At 49.1% G+C, this 14,711-nt stretch overlaps 1 protein-coding gene across 3 annotated transcripts in view; it reads right to left on the bottom strand.

Annotated features, from left to right (window-relative positions):
- Nucleotides 1-282: 282 nt before the first annotated feature.
- Nucleotides 283-14,711, bottom strand: part of Fbxo34 (F-box protein 34) — a 62,455-nt gene continuing 48,026 nt past the window's right edge. The window contains exons 2-3 of one of the 3 annotated variants that reach the window (XM_051142946.1): nt 7,372-7,489; nt 283-2,402 (exon numbers count right to left, since the gene is read on the bottom strand). In XM_051142946.1, the coding sequence (XP_050998903.1) occupies nt 293-2,402; nt 7,372-7,388 (2,127 nt within the window). In that variant the 5' untranslated portion in view covers nt 7,389-7,489 and the 3' untranslated portion in view covers nt 283-292. Of the gene's footprint in view, nt 2,403-7,367; nt 7,490-14,711 lie in introns of those variants that run through there. The other 2 variants (XM_051142947.1, XM_051142945.1) reach the window with 2 other exon arrangements.

Raw genomic sequence — 14,711 nt, 5'->3', positions numbered from 1 at the left:
TACAGAGCCAGTGCTGGAACACTGCAGGGTCCCCTTGTGGAGACTGCCTGGTGAGCGCTGAGCGTCCCTGGCGGAGGAAAACAGGCAGAGTTCTTCACAGCTGGATGGGTTGAGTGTGAGGCACCACTATACAGAACCATGGGACTAATTTCTTGTACAGCCGGCAAATGAACTGAGAGTCTAGAATGCCTGGATAATGGCAGTCTGGTCTGAAGAGATTGCTGGGTGGCTGAGGTCACACACCTCCAGGCTGGCCCAGGTGTTTCACAGCCCTGCTGCGTCTCCGTGGACTTCAGTATTCCTCTTCCGTTTCGCTGCCTCTAGTTTTCTTATGGACAGCCCGGTTAAAGCTGTGGCAGGCAGGTAACCAGTGGTTGTCATGGAGGCCTAGTTTACAGCCGGGAAAGCCCTTCTGAGACTGGTGGCAGCACATCCAGTACCCAGGCCCGTATGGCAATGCCTGGCAGTAGGGCTTGGGGTGCCACCGACAGAGGGACACGTCCCCTTTCACATACTTCTTCTTGCACTGCTTGCAGGGGTCTTCTCTGTAGCGCGGGTCTCGAACCCAGCGTGAGTCCGCCGGCCTGATGTTGTAGTACTCGATGATGGACTTGAAGTAGCGGCAGGTGCACTTGAGAACCGCCAGGCTCAGGGTGGGGAGTAGCCTGAGGATCCTCACCAGGATGTGGTGCGGCAGGCAGGCCAGGTACTGCTGCGGCTCCAGAAGCTGCTGGAGCTTAACCCTGGTCTCCAGGAAGTCCCGAGACACCTGCCTCTTCAAGCTGGATGTCTCAAGCACCGGTAACGGACTTTCCACAGCAGAGGCTGCTGGGCCGAGTGGCTCCACAGAACCATCTTTCTCCTTGCATGCACTGTTGCCCTCGGCAGCAGCGTGAGGCTGCCGGGCCTCTGAGGCCCCTTGTGCTGTGTGTTCATTCAGCTGGGAGCACTGTGGCTGCTCCTGTCCAGGTGACAGAAAAAACAGCATCCCAGGAAGAGGCTCTTCCAGGGAGTCCAGAGCAGAAGGTGGGGCTTTCTCTACGGTGCACACGGTGACGCTGATGCACAAAGGTTCTTTCCTCTGGTCAGGGCTGTGGTTTGAAAATGGCACGTGCTCTCTGCCCCGACAGCTGATGGCATCTGTGGGCAGCTCAGTGGCTTGGATACAGGTACGGGAAGAAAAGAGCAATTCACCAAATTCATCTGTCATTTCTACGTCATTCTGGTCGCAGTTTGTCACAGTTGTTTGCTGACATGGCTCTAATTCTGTGCTGTCCATGTGGAAAGTCATGCCTGCTGGCACTGAGGGACAGCCCTGAGAAGTACCATCCCAGGCCTGGTCCCCTGCAGAATGGTCAGTTGCCGAGGGTCCTTCACCCACAGGCGCCGACTGCATGGGGTGCAGCTGGGTGTCAGCTGTGTCTTCGGAGCCCTTTTCAATGGCCTGGGAACTGTTTGTGAGCAAGACCCTGCCCACATTTCGCCGGAAGCTGTTACTCCGTGACAAGCCCCCAGGTTCCCGCTGGCACTGTTGCTTTAGACACTCTGACTCCAACTTGGCTACCATGTCAAGGACACGGACTGGCTCACCCTGTGACCGGTCGCCCGCAGGACTCTCTTTTTCTGTGGGTTCCTCACAAGTTCCTGGAGCAGAGACGGGCTCAGGCACAGCGGGCACACCTCGGCACTGGCCAGAAATCTTCACAATGGCAGGTGAACTTGTGCAGCTAGCTAGCAGAGCAGTGGCTCTCTGCTCAAGGAAGGCCACCATCTGTATCACTGACAGAGGTCTCCCTGTATAGACACCATCCCCACTGTCACTCACGTAATGCACAGAACAGTGCTCGATGCCACATGCAAACGGCTCCGGCTGGCAGCACGGGCTGCTGAGCTCCCTCATCACTTCTAGCTGCACCTTGGCTCTCGTAAGGCCCCCTGATTTTTTCCTCCTTTTAGTGGCTCTCCCGTCGAGATCCCAGGGACTTTTGATTTTCATAGATCCTGTCCTACTGCTACACTGGTGCGCTGCAAAGAATGCAATTTTCTCCTTCGTGTTTCCAGGCTTGACAATGGTCCAGCCCCCAGGCACCCCTTCTTCCTCACCCTGGTGCACCGTTGCAGACGGCACATTCTTTTTGGCTTTAACATGCAAGCTGTTCTCCACAGGGCTCTTCCCACTCATGCTGCATAGAACATTTGGAGAAAGAATCCCAAAAGGTTTTCTAGATGCTGCTTTGACAAGGGAGGCTGGAGGGAAGACAGCTGCTTTCATGTAGTTAGCTCTGCCCTCTTCATCACTGGCAATGTTCTGGTGGCTCACAGGCGTTCTCAGCGTGTCCCTGCTGACTTGGAGGTCTTTCTTCTGGAGTTTCCAATATGGCTTCAGGTGCATAACAGATGCCCTGGGACAGGAGAGAACAGAGCCGACTCAGGCATTTTGCTGCAGCTTCGAGTAAGAGAAATGTCATCTCCCCAGTTCTGTTTGTTTGTTTTGAGACAGGGTCTCTCTGTGTGGCCCTGGCTGTCCTGGACTTGCTGTGGAGACCAGGCTGGCCTCGAACTTAGTGATCACCTGCCTCTGCCTTCCGAGTGCTGGGATTAAAGGCGTGCGCTGCCACCGCCCCGGCTGTCTCCCCACTTCTAAAGTCTTTGCCAAAAGACTTGTTTGTAATGCACAAATCAAGTAGTACAGAAGCAAACTAACCATTTCCTGAGGAATTATGGGCCAGAAAATAAGCTGATTTTGCCTGATACATTATAGAGAGGGCTATCAGTTAATGTAAAATAATCCTTTAAAGTTGAATTCACCAAATCTGCTTTTTAAAAATCACACCTTGGCACAGATTAAAGAACCTTCTGAATGTTCCCTACCTTGACCATTTGTCTTCCTTTTAGGGTAGGGTTTCACGTCGGCCAGGCTGGCCTGGGCTTTCTGCTCGACCCCTACCCCCGCCCCTGTAACTAGTGTCTCACTGTGCATGCTACGCTGGTCTCAAGCGTGTGCTCCTCCTGCTCAGCTTCCCTCTCAGTGCTGGGACAGCGGGCATGCGCGTGTGCCCGGCCCGAGGAGAGCGTCTTGTTTGGTGGGCGCATTTTGTTTTAGACAGCATCTCAGTATATAATCCTGGCTAGCCTGAGTTGCCTGTCTTAGTCTCCCAAGTGCTGGATTAGAGGCTGGCAGTAACTCTCGGGGCCTAGTTTACCTTTACCTTTCCAGTTTATCACAATTAGCATTTTATTGGTTGTATATAAAAATAACTATTATTTCCTCAACCATTCCCATAGCTCTGGCTATTTTGCTGTCTGTTACTTGTCGTCTGTCTGCTGTGTGCTTTCTAAACTTTCTAAATAATCTACTCATATGAACTGTACATGTTAAGTAAAAGAACCTATCTATGCTCCTTAATTCTAAAAAAGTTTCAATTAATTCAAACAGAACAAAACTACAAAAACATGGTGCCTTTTTTCTCTTTCCTGGTCAGGGGATGGGGATGGAAGGCTTTCAGAGTGTCCTGGTCTCTGCTAATGACTGACTAGCTAGCAGGGACAGATACAACTTGGGCAGGGTACTTCCTCTCTGGTTCTGAGTAGAAATGCTAACTGAAGGACTGAGCCATGAGGCACTGCAAGCATCCACACCCTTGCTACAAAACCCTGGCTGGAACTGAAGAGATTGCTTTCTCTAGGGATGTCTGGTCTCCTGTAAAATAATCCTACCAACCACAATCAAAATCTATAGTTACAGGTTTGTGGGAGTGAGGCTACATACAACACTTTCAGACCTGTACGTGGAGATTCACACTGGCTGAGGTTATCACTTCTGACCTGCCTCATGGGGGGCAGCTAAGCCACAGCGCCTGTGACATGGTGGCCTTTAACTACCTCCAGGCATCAGTGCTGACTGGAGTGGACACTTGCACAGCTCTTTAGCCCAGTTGCAGCTGTCTTCTAACTGTGTGAATAGAAACTCTCCCTTTTTTTTTTTTCTTTCTTTTACATTGCTCTGTAAGTACAGGCGTGTGCTGTACGGCAACATTTGGGGAAGGAGGAGACCTCTCCTTGCACTGTGTGACGTCAGGGGTCAAGCCCAGGTCTCCAGGCTTGGTGGCAAGTACCTCTACACAGGGAGCCAGCTCCCTAGCTCCCCAGCTCCCCGTCCAGGAGTAGACCTCTTTCTCTATTAAATGTATATTTTGTTATAATTTATTCAATTGCATCTCAATTGTTACTATCCCTTTGCTCTGCTCTTCCTGTTCCTACTCTTCTGCCCTATTGCCCTCCCCTAGACCTCTGATGGCAGGGCCCGCCTACCCCACTGTCTGGCCACAGCCTCTCAGGTCTCATCAAGATAGCCTGCATCCCCTTCCTGTGTGCTCGCAAGGCCATCTTGCCAAGGGGCAGTGACCAAATCGTGGGTACCAGAGTTACATGTCAGAGGTGCAGCGGCCCCACCGCAGCCCTCACCCCCCACATGGAGACTCAGCTGCCTGGAGTAGATCTTAACACGGTCATCCTAACATCCTAACATTGTAATAGCTTTCTGTCTTTTGCAACAATTTAATCTTCCCCAAAGAACTACCCAGGATGACATGTAAATTACTAAGAGCCATACTGAGTGTCCTCTTTGTGCCAACTGTGTGCTGGGTTTTCATAACCTCTTGGGTTCTGTTTGTTTGTTTTCCAAGACAGGGTTTCTCTGTGTGGCCTTGGCTGTCCTGGACTCGCTCTGTAGACCAGGCTGGCCTCAAACTCACAGCAATCCACCTGCCTCTGCCTCCCGAGTGCTGGGATTAAAGGTGTGGACCACCACACCCGACTCCCATAACCTCTTGTAAGTGAAATGAAAGCACTGGAGGTCAGAGGGGAATAATAAATGATCACAGGATGACCTCATTACAGAACACCTATGAGTACACCTAAACCTACCTCAGCAATGCGTGTGCTCGTTTGTATTGCACAATGTTTGCTCTGCTTCTCTTGCCCCCCCCCCCCAGTACTTTAGGCGCTGTGCGGTGTGCTAGCTGATTTTACATCAACTTGATACAAGCTATAGTCATCTAAGAGGAGGGAACCTCAATTTATGGAGAAAATGCCTCCATAAGATCAGGCTGTATGGGGCTGGAGAGATGGCTCAGCGGTTAAGAGCACCGACTGCTCTTCCAGAGGTCCTGAGTTCAATTCCCAGCAACCACATGGTGGCTCACAACCATCTACAATATGATCTGATGTGCACTGTATACATAATAATCAGCAGCAGCAGCAGCAACAACAACAAAGACGAGGCTGTACACAGACAGCCTGTGCGGCAGTTTCTTACTTAGTGAGTGATGGGGGAGGGGTGGCACCATCCCTGGGCTGGTAGTCCTGAGTTCTAGAAGAAAGCAGGCTGAGGGGCTGGAGAGATGATGGCTCAGTGGTTAAGAGTGCCACCTGCTCTTCCAGAGGTCCTGAGTTCAATTCCCAGCAACCACATGGTGGCTCACAACCACCTGTAATGTGATCTGACGCCCTCTTCTGGCCTGCAGGTGTACATGCAGGCAGATCACTGAATACATAACAATGAATAAATAAATCTTAAAAAAAAAAAAAAAAAGAAAGAAAGCAGGTTGAGCAAGCCAAGATGAGCAAGCCAGTAAGTGGCACCCCTCCATGGCCTCAGTATCAGCTCCTGCCTCCAGTTTGCTGCCCTTTTTTAGTTCTTGTCCTGACTTCCTTCAATGACAGTGATGTCTGAGTGTAAGCCAAAGAAACTCACTCCTCTCCAACTTGCTTTTGGTCATCACATTTCTTTATAGTAATAGCAACGAGGCGCTGTTACTGACAGGCACAGATGTGTGAGGGGACTGGGGAAGGCTTTCCTTTACACTGTAAGGTCCGCTCTGCTGACAGTGAGTGAATGACAGCTTCAGCAAGATAAAACTGGAGGTGGCCCAAAGGCAGGGGTGAGGGAGGAAGGGCCCATCCTCCAGCTGACTGCTGGGAGGGAGTCCTAGGAGGCTCCAGGCTTAGGTTGCTGCTGGTTGAAGACTGGGTGGAAGGATGCCAACTTCTCCCTTTCCCTTGGTGGACACCTAACAGTTCTGAGCCAAAAAACAGGTCTGGTAAGACGCAGACCACAAAACCCTTAGCTTTGGTTTAAGTCAGTGTTAATTAAGGCTATAACGCAGGGTACCAGGGCATCTGTTACAAAGCCCCAAAATAAAAACAGATGGTAGCATTTTGTCTAACCCCATCCCACGCTCGAAATAAACACACTGGAAAGTTTCATCCAGGCTTCTATGGGTGCCAATCTCTTCATCACTGAACTAGAATATTGTCCATATAGGCAGTATCTGTGCTCAGCAAGCACTGAACCACATCCCCAGCCCTCAAACTCCTGTTATAACAGTCGGCTATAATTAGCTAGGCATGATGGCACATGCGAGCATTCCCAGCACCTTCTGTAGACACAGACAGGAGGATGGTGTCGATTGGTGGGCACCCTCAACTACATAGTGATTTTGAGACCAGCTTGGGCACATGATCCTGTTTTAAACAAAGTCTGTTATAATTAAACACTCCTCTCTTGTAATTAAATAAAATGCAAACCTATACAGCACCTCCATATCAGTTCTTAGGCCCCCAGAAAGGTCCTTAGAAAATTAAGCTGTCTAGGACCATTCACCAGTTTTCCCGGGACTAGGCCCAGACTCTATTTTAAACCTTACACTAAGGTTAACAAGAGCTTTGGTGACTGTGTGTCTGTCACATCCAGCAAAGGGCACTGGTGGGCTTTGGCTTTGGCCTAGGGAGGCTATCAGAAGTGAGGCAGAACTCTAACAGGAAGCAAGGAGGCAGTCTGTGCTGAAGCCTCTCTCCTAAGCTGGGTAAAGAGATGTATTTCTGCGTCTTTCTCTTAAACTTAGGATGAAAGCTAGTCACATCCCAAATCAACTTTAAAGCAATGAGGTCCATAAAACAGACAGCTTCAGAACTGTTCACAGGAATGTCCTTTCCCCTTCTAACCCCACAGGACTGGACGCGTACACAACTGTAAGTCAGAGTCACTCGTACAAAGATACAGAAACCAAAACCAGCAGAACGTGATAGCTTATATAGGTTACATACGTAGGTAGTATGGGTGCTGTGAGGGAAGAGGAGAGGTGGAGTGGGCCTTTCAGAGGTGGCTCCTGGCACAGAGGTCCTCACTTTGTAAGCTAAGCCTTGAAGGAAGACAAAGTCCTAACAGCCTCAAGTGTAGCTGGTTTGGGGAAATGCAGGTAGGAGGAGGAGCCTGAGCCAAGACCCCGCCCTGCAGAGATGGCTTGTAAACAGCGAGGTTCTCATCACAGTTAGGGGAGGAGGAGAAGCATCAAGGACCCTCAAACCTACGGCTTCGGCAACTGCATGAAGGATGACTCCTTTCAGTGGATGGCAGCAAGATGGCTGTCAGAGGTGCAGAAGGGAGGCAGAGGGAGGGTCATGTTCTCAGAGATGTGCGGCTTGGATCCTGCAAAACAGTTGGTTAAGAGGTCAAGTAGGAGGAGGAAACAGCACAGCTGTCACTAAAGTACTTCATTAAGTCTCCCAAATTCTGCACAACACACATGTACATTGTTACTTTTATAATACAACGTGTGTAAGTGGAATAGGATAGTGCCTATGAGCACAGTTACTGGGAAGCAGCAGCAGCAGGGTGAAGACTCTGATGCATGTGCGACACACACACACACACACACACACACACACACACACACACACACACACTCGACTTTATCTTAAAAAGCCAAATTAAACAAAGATCCAGACTAGTCCCTGACAACGCAGTAACAGCACACAGCACCTCACTCACATGGTAGGCTGTGGCTAGGAGACGGGGGTGTCAGCTTGTGGCGGGTCCTTGGTGCCCACTGTGAGGAAGGGCCATGCAGAAAGCAGGGAGCACTGATCAGAACAGCTGTCATTCGTGTGGCCGGGAGGACACTGATCACATGAAGTCCCCAGGAATGTGAGGGCATTATCAACAAGCAACTCAAACTTGGACACCTTCACACAGTGATGGCCAAAACCCAGCTGTCAAAGCTATAATATTCTGGTTAGACACTGTGTACTTTCAGCCCACAGACAGTTGGGAAGAGGCAGGAGAGAGGCTCAGTGGTTAGAGCACAGCCTACTCTTGCACACAGACTGGCTCACAGCCATCTGTAACCAACTCTAGGGTATCCAATGCCATCTTCTGAATTCATATGGTACTGGTACCATACATACATGAAGGCAAACACTGATACACATGCATAAAAATAAATAAAAGTGGAAAAACTCTTACCTGAAGACAGTATACAATCACAAAGTTAAGCCACAAAAGTTAAATATATGTGCTAAAAACTGTGTATAGGGCAGAGCATGGTAGAGCACACATGTAGTCCAGCATCAGGGAAGGTGAAGCAGGACTGCTATATTAAGTCCCAGCCAGCCAGGGTTCTGACGGGAGACCTACCTCACGCACCGCAGCCCCGGCCCCACCAAAAGTTGTGTGAACCAACCCATGAAAAAGTCAAAGTCAGTTTTTCACGTGTATAGTGTTGGCAATTAAATCAGAGCCTTGACTATGCAAGGCAAGAGCACCGAGAAGCTGCAGCTCAGTCTTTTGAGGGTCTTAGTGTGCAGTCCAGGCTAGACCCTGCCTACCTCAGCCTCTCACATGTCAGAACTACGTGGAGGGATAAACTTGATCAATAAGGAATTAAAAGCTGACATATGATGAGAACAGGAAAAAGACAAGATTTTTAATTTTGTTTTTTTTTTCTTCAAGACAGGGTTTCTCTGTGTAGCCCTGGCTGTCCTGGAACTCACTATGTAGACCAGGCTGGCCTCGAATTCACAGAGTTCAGTCTGCCTCTGCTTCCCGAGTGCTGAGATTAAAGGTGTGCGCCACCATCTGGCAGAGAATTTTTTAAAGAACCCGTCTCAATGTAGAAAAACAGCTCCCAGAAAACATGTATTGCACCTTCACCCGAGCATCACACAAGCTGTAGGCAGGTCTAGCAGCACACTCCCCTGCGTGCCCGTGGCGGTGGGGTCTAGCAGCACACGCCTCTGTATGCCCGTGGCGGTGGGATCTAGCAGCACACTCCCCTGCGTGCCTGTGGGGGTGGGGTCTAGCAGCACACTCCCCTGCGTGCCCGTGGGGGTGGGGTCTAGCAGCACACTCCCCTGCGTGCCCGTGGGGGTGGGGTCTAGCAGCACACTCCCCTGCGTGCCCGTGGCGGTGGGGTCTAGCAGCACACTCCCCTGCGTGCCCGTGGCGGTGGGATCTAGCAGCACACGCCTCTGTATGCCCGTGGCGGTGGGATCTAGCAGCACACTCCCCCGTGTGCCCATGAGGGTGGGGTACTGAGTCTGTTTAGTGAGAGGCGGGACATGACTTACAGCTAATCTGGACTGTCAACCACCACAGAAGCAAGTGTGTGGGCATGTCCCTGAGGAGCTGCTTCTGGTTTTGGTTGTGAGCCTTGCCTTTAACAGCTGAGCCATCTCTCCAGCCCAACCCTGAGGAGCTTCTAAGTGAGGTGAACTGAGGTGGAAGATCTACTTTAAATGTGAGCTCTGCGCTCACGGCCCCTGCCCCTGGCGCTCCCATCCCACCGCGACTACAGGCCTGGAGCTGCCCATCAAACCCTTCCTTCTCCACGGTAGCCTTGTCAGGGTTACTCTGTCACAGTAACAAGACAAATAATTACCACCTGACTTCTGAAGACCCGTGGCTAGGTCATGATGAAATTATCATAGTAAGACTAAAGCTGCAAGCTCAGCTGGAGAAATGCTCACGGTTAAGAGCCCTTGGCGCCCTTGCAAAGATGGGAGTTGGACCCACCCACACCCTCTTCTGGCGTCTAAGGACACCAGGCACGAATGTGGAACGCATACATATATACAGGCAAACATTTGTAAACATAAAGTAAAAATAAGTCTTTAAAAACACACAGAACCTCTTAGATTACTTTCCTCTCCTACATGTGAAGCAGACACTGAGAATCAAGAGTTGAGAGGCTGGCCTGGACTACATAAGGCAAAAAACAAAAAACAAATCTAAAATGCTGACCCAGGTTGCTGCTGGCATGCTAGCACACACCTGCACTCCCAGCCACTCAGGAGGGTGAGGTAAGATTGTGTTAGCTCCGAGCTCAGGGCCAGCCTGGACACCACAACAGGGCCTCATTAACAAAACATGAACGTAACAACCAAACCCACCTAGGCTCATCTACAGTACAAATAAAATGATACAAGATTCTGAGGGCATTCATAAAGAGAGCTTTAGCTCTGACATGATGTCAGTTTCTCTTACATGCCACGTGGACGACAGATGGGCTGATGCAGACATTATCAGATCAGTAAGTTTCAAAGGCACACAAGACACTCACTCCACCACTAAGAACTAACTGGGAAAGGCACCAAGAGCAGGAGGTATGAGTACAGACCGAAGCACAGGACAAAATGTACTGCACACCTCTTTAGGCACTGACAAGACGCAGCCCGCTCTCACAGAGCACAACAAAACAGCCCCGTGTGAGAACACAGCCTCTTAAATGATCCCTGGAAGACTAGGTGATGACTTCATCCAGAAGGAAGCTCAGCTCTTCTGTCCCTTTTGATGTAAGAGAGCAGAGTCTCACTACGAAGCTCAGGCTAGTCTTGAACTCAGGGGCCCTGTATCCTCTGACCGTCCACGTAGCCGGGCTACAGACACAGGCCGTATCCACTCACACATGGCTTTAAAGGAGCGTCCACCAAAGCTTCATGGCTGATTTTGTCCCAGGATAGTTACCTGGTTTAGTAATGCATAATGGGAAAAAATCTTTTGTTATCTCTGTAAACCACCACCACCACCACCACCAACTACCCAACCCTAGAGAGAACGGCCTTTGGAACCACGCAGCTCAGAAGACCTGGATGGTTCCATCTTACATCCCTCGACGGCACCTAAAAGACACACTGTCCACTTGCCTAAGGTTATTACCTGAATTCTTTTGTTTGTTTGCTTGCTTGTTGTTTACACAGGGTCTCTCTGTGTAGCCTCGGCAGTCCTGGACTCACTTAGTAGACCAGGCTGGCCTTGAACTCACAGAGATCCACCTGCCTCTGCCTCCCGAGTGCTGGGATTACAGCTGTGCGCCGCCGCGCCTGGCTTTGTTATATGCATTCTATACCACAAATAAGACCAAAGAAAACTAATTTCCAAAAAATGAGCAATGTATGGTGAACTCCAGGAGACAATGAAATAGCCAGGCAGGTGCAGGAGTTCCACTGGAGTCATATTAAGTCACTGTCCCCTCCTTAAAGGCCAGCCCTCTGTTTAAATGTAGCCACATTTTGAGGCTCCAGATAACGGTGCAACAGATAATGACAGGGGACTAGCTCCTGACAGGAAAGTGCATATCAAAGCTTCCCAGGTTTCATATGCCTTGAAATCACACAAAAGAAAAATAACAAAAGGATTCACATGTGTTGGCACACCTTTAATCCCGGCATGGGGGACGTACAGAGGCAGGTGGATCATGGAGTTTGAGGCCAGCCTGGTCTACATAGTGAGGAAAGAAATGCGCAAGAGAAAACAGAAAGGGGAGAGAAGAGAAAGAAGGAAGGAAGGAAGGAAGGAAGGAAGGAAGGTATGGAAGAACAAAACAGGAAAGCTAAGTGATAGAAACTGTATATAACCCCAGGTGACTCAAGAGCTCACTGCTGAGAACACAGTGAGCGGTCTTCTAACTCACTGAGAAGCACATACAGAAAGGAAAAATGCGCTCATTCATGTTAGTTAAAGTCTCTTTGATATCAAGCACAGTGATCACCTAACCTTTTTTCTTTCCCCAGTCAGCAAATCCTTTAAAATACTGATCAAAGAAAACAGACCAGTGTTGAGGAAGTGGCACATATATTCCAGGTCTGTCACTGTTTCAAGAGATTCACAGAGCACCCTCTAAAGTTCATCAAGGTCCACAGACTTACGTCATGGAGTGCTGACTTACAGAACACTCATTTATCCAGGGCGGTGACTCATTTGGTGTAGTGTGTAGTGTGCAGGAAGCCCTGGGGTTGGTCCCCAGCACTGCATAAACCTGGATGTGGTGGTACAACTGGGAGGTGATGGCACGGAGTCTGGAGGGGATGGAAAGATGGCTCAGTGGTAAGAGCACTGGCTGTTCTTCCAGAGGACCCAGGTTTGATTCCCAGCACCCACATGGCAGCTCACAACTGTCTATAACTCCAGTTCCAGGGGATCTGACACCCTCACACAAACATACAGACATACATACAGGCAAAACACCAATGCATATGAAATAAAAACAAATCATTAAAAATAAATAAATACAAAACAAAAAGCCTCTTTAAAAATGAGCAGACCTGACAACTTGAGTTTGACCTCAGGAGCCCACTGTGGAAGCAGGGCCTCAGTTGCTCTCTGATTGACCTCAGGAGCCCACTGTGGAAGCAGGCCTCAGTTGCTCTCTGATTGACCTCAGGAGCCCACTGTGGAAGCAGGGCCTCAGTTGCTCTCTGATTGACCTCAGGAGCCCACCGTGGAAGCAGGGCCTCAGTTGCTCTCTGATTGACCTCAGGAGCCCACCGTGGAAGCAGGGCCTCAGTTGCTCTCTGATTGACCTCAGGAGCCCACTGTGGAAGCAGGGCTCAGTTGCTCTCTGATTGACCTCAGGAGCCCACTGTGGAAGCAGGGCCTCAGTTGCTCTCTGATTGACCTCAGGAGCCCACTGTGGAAGCAGGGCTCAGTTGCTCTCTGATTGACCTCAGGAGCCCACTGTGGAAGCAGGGCCTCAGTTGCTCTCTGATTGACCTCAGGAGCCCACTGTGGAAGCAGGGCTCAGTTGCTCTCTGATCTCATGTGCGCTACAGCACGTGTGGTCTTTTATCGGTTTGTTTGTTTTTTGAGACAGGGTTTCTCTGTGTAGCCTTGGCTGTCCTGGACTCGCTTTGTAGACCAGGCTGGCCTCAAATTCAACAGTGATCCACCTGCCTCTGCCTCCTGAGTGCTGGGACTAAAGGCGTGCGCCACCATGCCTGGCTACTCAGCTAACTCTTAAATGGCACTGAGGTTAAACAAGTTCTCAAAGAAGAAAAGCAGTAAGAATGCTTAAAAGGCATCCAGTAGATGGCTGCTTTTAGACTTCATGAAGGAAATCTCCCCTACTAGTCCCATTACAGAAACTTCACTGAGCCAGGCAATCTCTACTTTCTGGGCAGCCGCGTTCAGCTATTTGCTTTTAATAAAGTACTTAATAGGTGACTAGGATTCAGGACATATTCTTTTAAATGGTACAAAAGTGCAATCATGGTATAAACATCAGCAGAAGACGACGGGAAGGCCCTAGAAGATACCAGATGTGCCCCAAGATGCCTTAGCATATTCAAATGGAAAATGGGCAGTTGTGAAGGAAAACCTTACTGTAAACTAGAAAACCTGAGCACACAGTATCCTCCATGCCTGCTTTCTTACAAAAGGGGACGGTACACATACTTGTGATCCTCGCACATGAGAGACGCAGACAAGGAGGGCTGCCAGGAGTTTGAGGCCAGCCAAGCACACAGAACAAGTACTAAGCAAGACTATGTCTTGAAAAAGTACCCACTCCTGAGAAAACAAAACAAAGCAAAAGACCAAAACCAACAAAACCAATGTCTTCAATAAACTACCAATACTAAGGCTGTAGTACATGTTTTAGACTTTATTGCTTGAGTTATGCACACACACACACACACACACACACACACACACGACAGAGCACTTAAAACAGCTGTATACAGTATCTAGGTACATGTTAACTTGAACACAAACTAAACCCTAACAAGCTCAAAAATGACTGAGTAGCACAAGACAGCACACTGACCGGATGAACTACAGTTTTACTGCTACTAAGTACTCGGTATATAATATACTGAAAATCTCAGTACAATGCCTATCGCTGCTAACCAGTGTCATAGAGGATATTAACTCAAACAAAAATACAGTTGAAGACAGCAGAGTTTTAGATGAAAACTTATTTCCTTACAGGCCTGTGGTTACAAGGCAGATGGAATGACAGACTCAGTCATCAGCATTCTGTAGCTTTTACTCTATTAAGGACTCTGGTACTGAAGAGTCAGGGGCTTAATGAGCACATAGTCCTAGCACCTGGACGGCAGAAGCAGAAGGGCCAGGAGTTCAAGGCCACCCTGAGCCACATGAGGGACACACTGTTGAAGCTTCATTACTATGCCATTTCTGTACAAAGCTGAATTTGTCTATATTTACTGGTTTTTTAAAAAGAGAAATAAATACATAGAAGCATTTGGAAAACACTGGGTAAACGGGCCCTGAAATGTTCGTTATCTATACGCAGTGTGGAGCTACAGGCTGACTAACCGGTGAGAGGTTTGCTGGGTGAGGCAACTTCTGCACCACACGTCCCTTGGCTGCCTTACCCCTTCCTGGTTCAGACCAAGGGCACACACTCTTATTCCACACCACACCCATTACTGAAAACTTAACAGGAAATAAATCAGGAAGCAATTTAAAAGAAAGAAAAGGGAGATACACTAGGAAATCAAGTAATAAAAAAAGAATTGGACTAAAGGTGACAATGGTAAATGCCAACCAGTTTATTTCTTTCTTTTTTCTTTTTCTTTTAAAGAAAGCTCAAGATGTATTGTTTTGAGAAAAGGCCTCACTTCTGTAGTCT

Source organism: Acomys russatus, chromosome 3 (assembly GCF_903995435.1).
Source record: "Acomys russatus chromosome 3, mAcoRus1.1, whole genome shotgun sequence".
NCBI lineage: Eukaryota > Metazoa > Chordata > Mammalia > Rodentia > Muridae > Acomys > Acomys russatus.
This window is presented reverse-complemented; position numbering and strand designations above follow the sequence as displayed.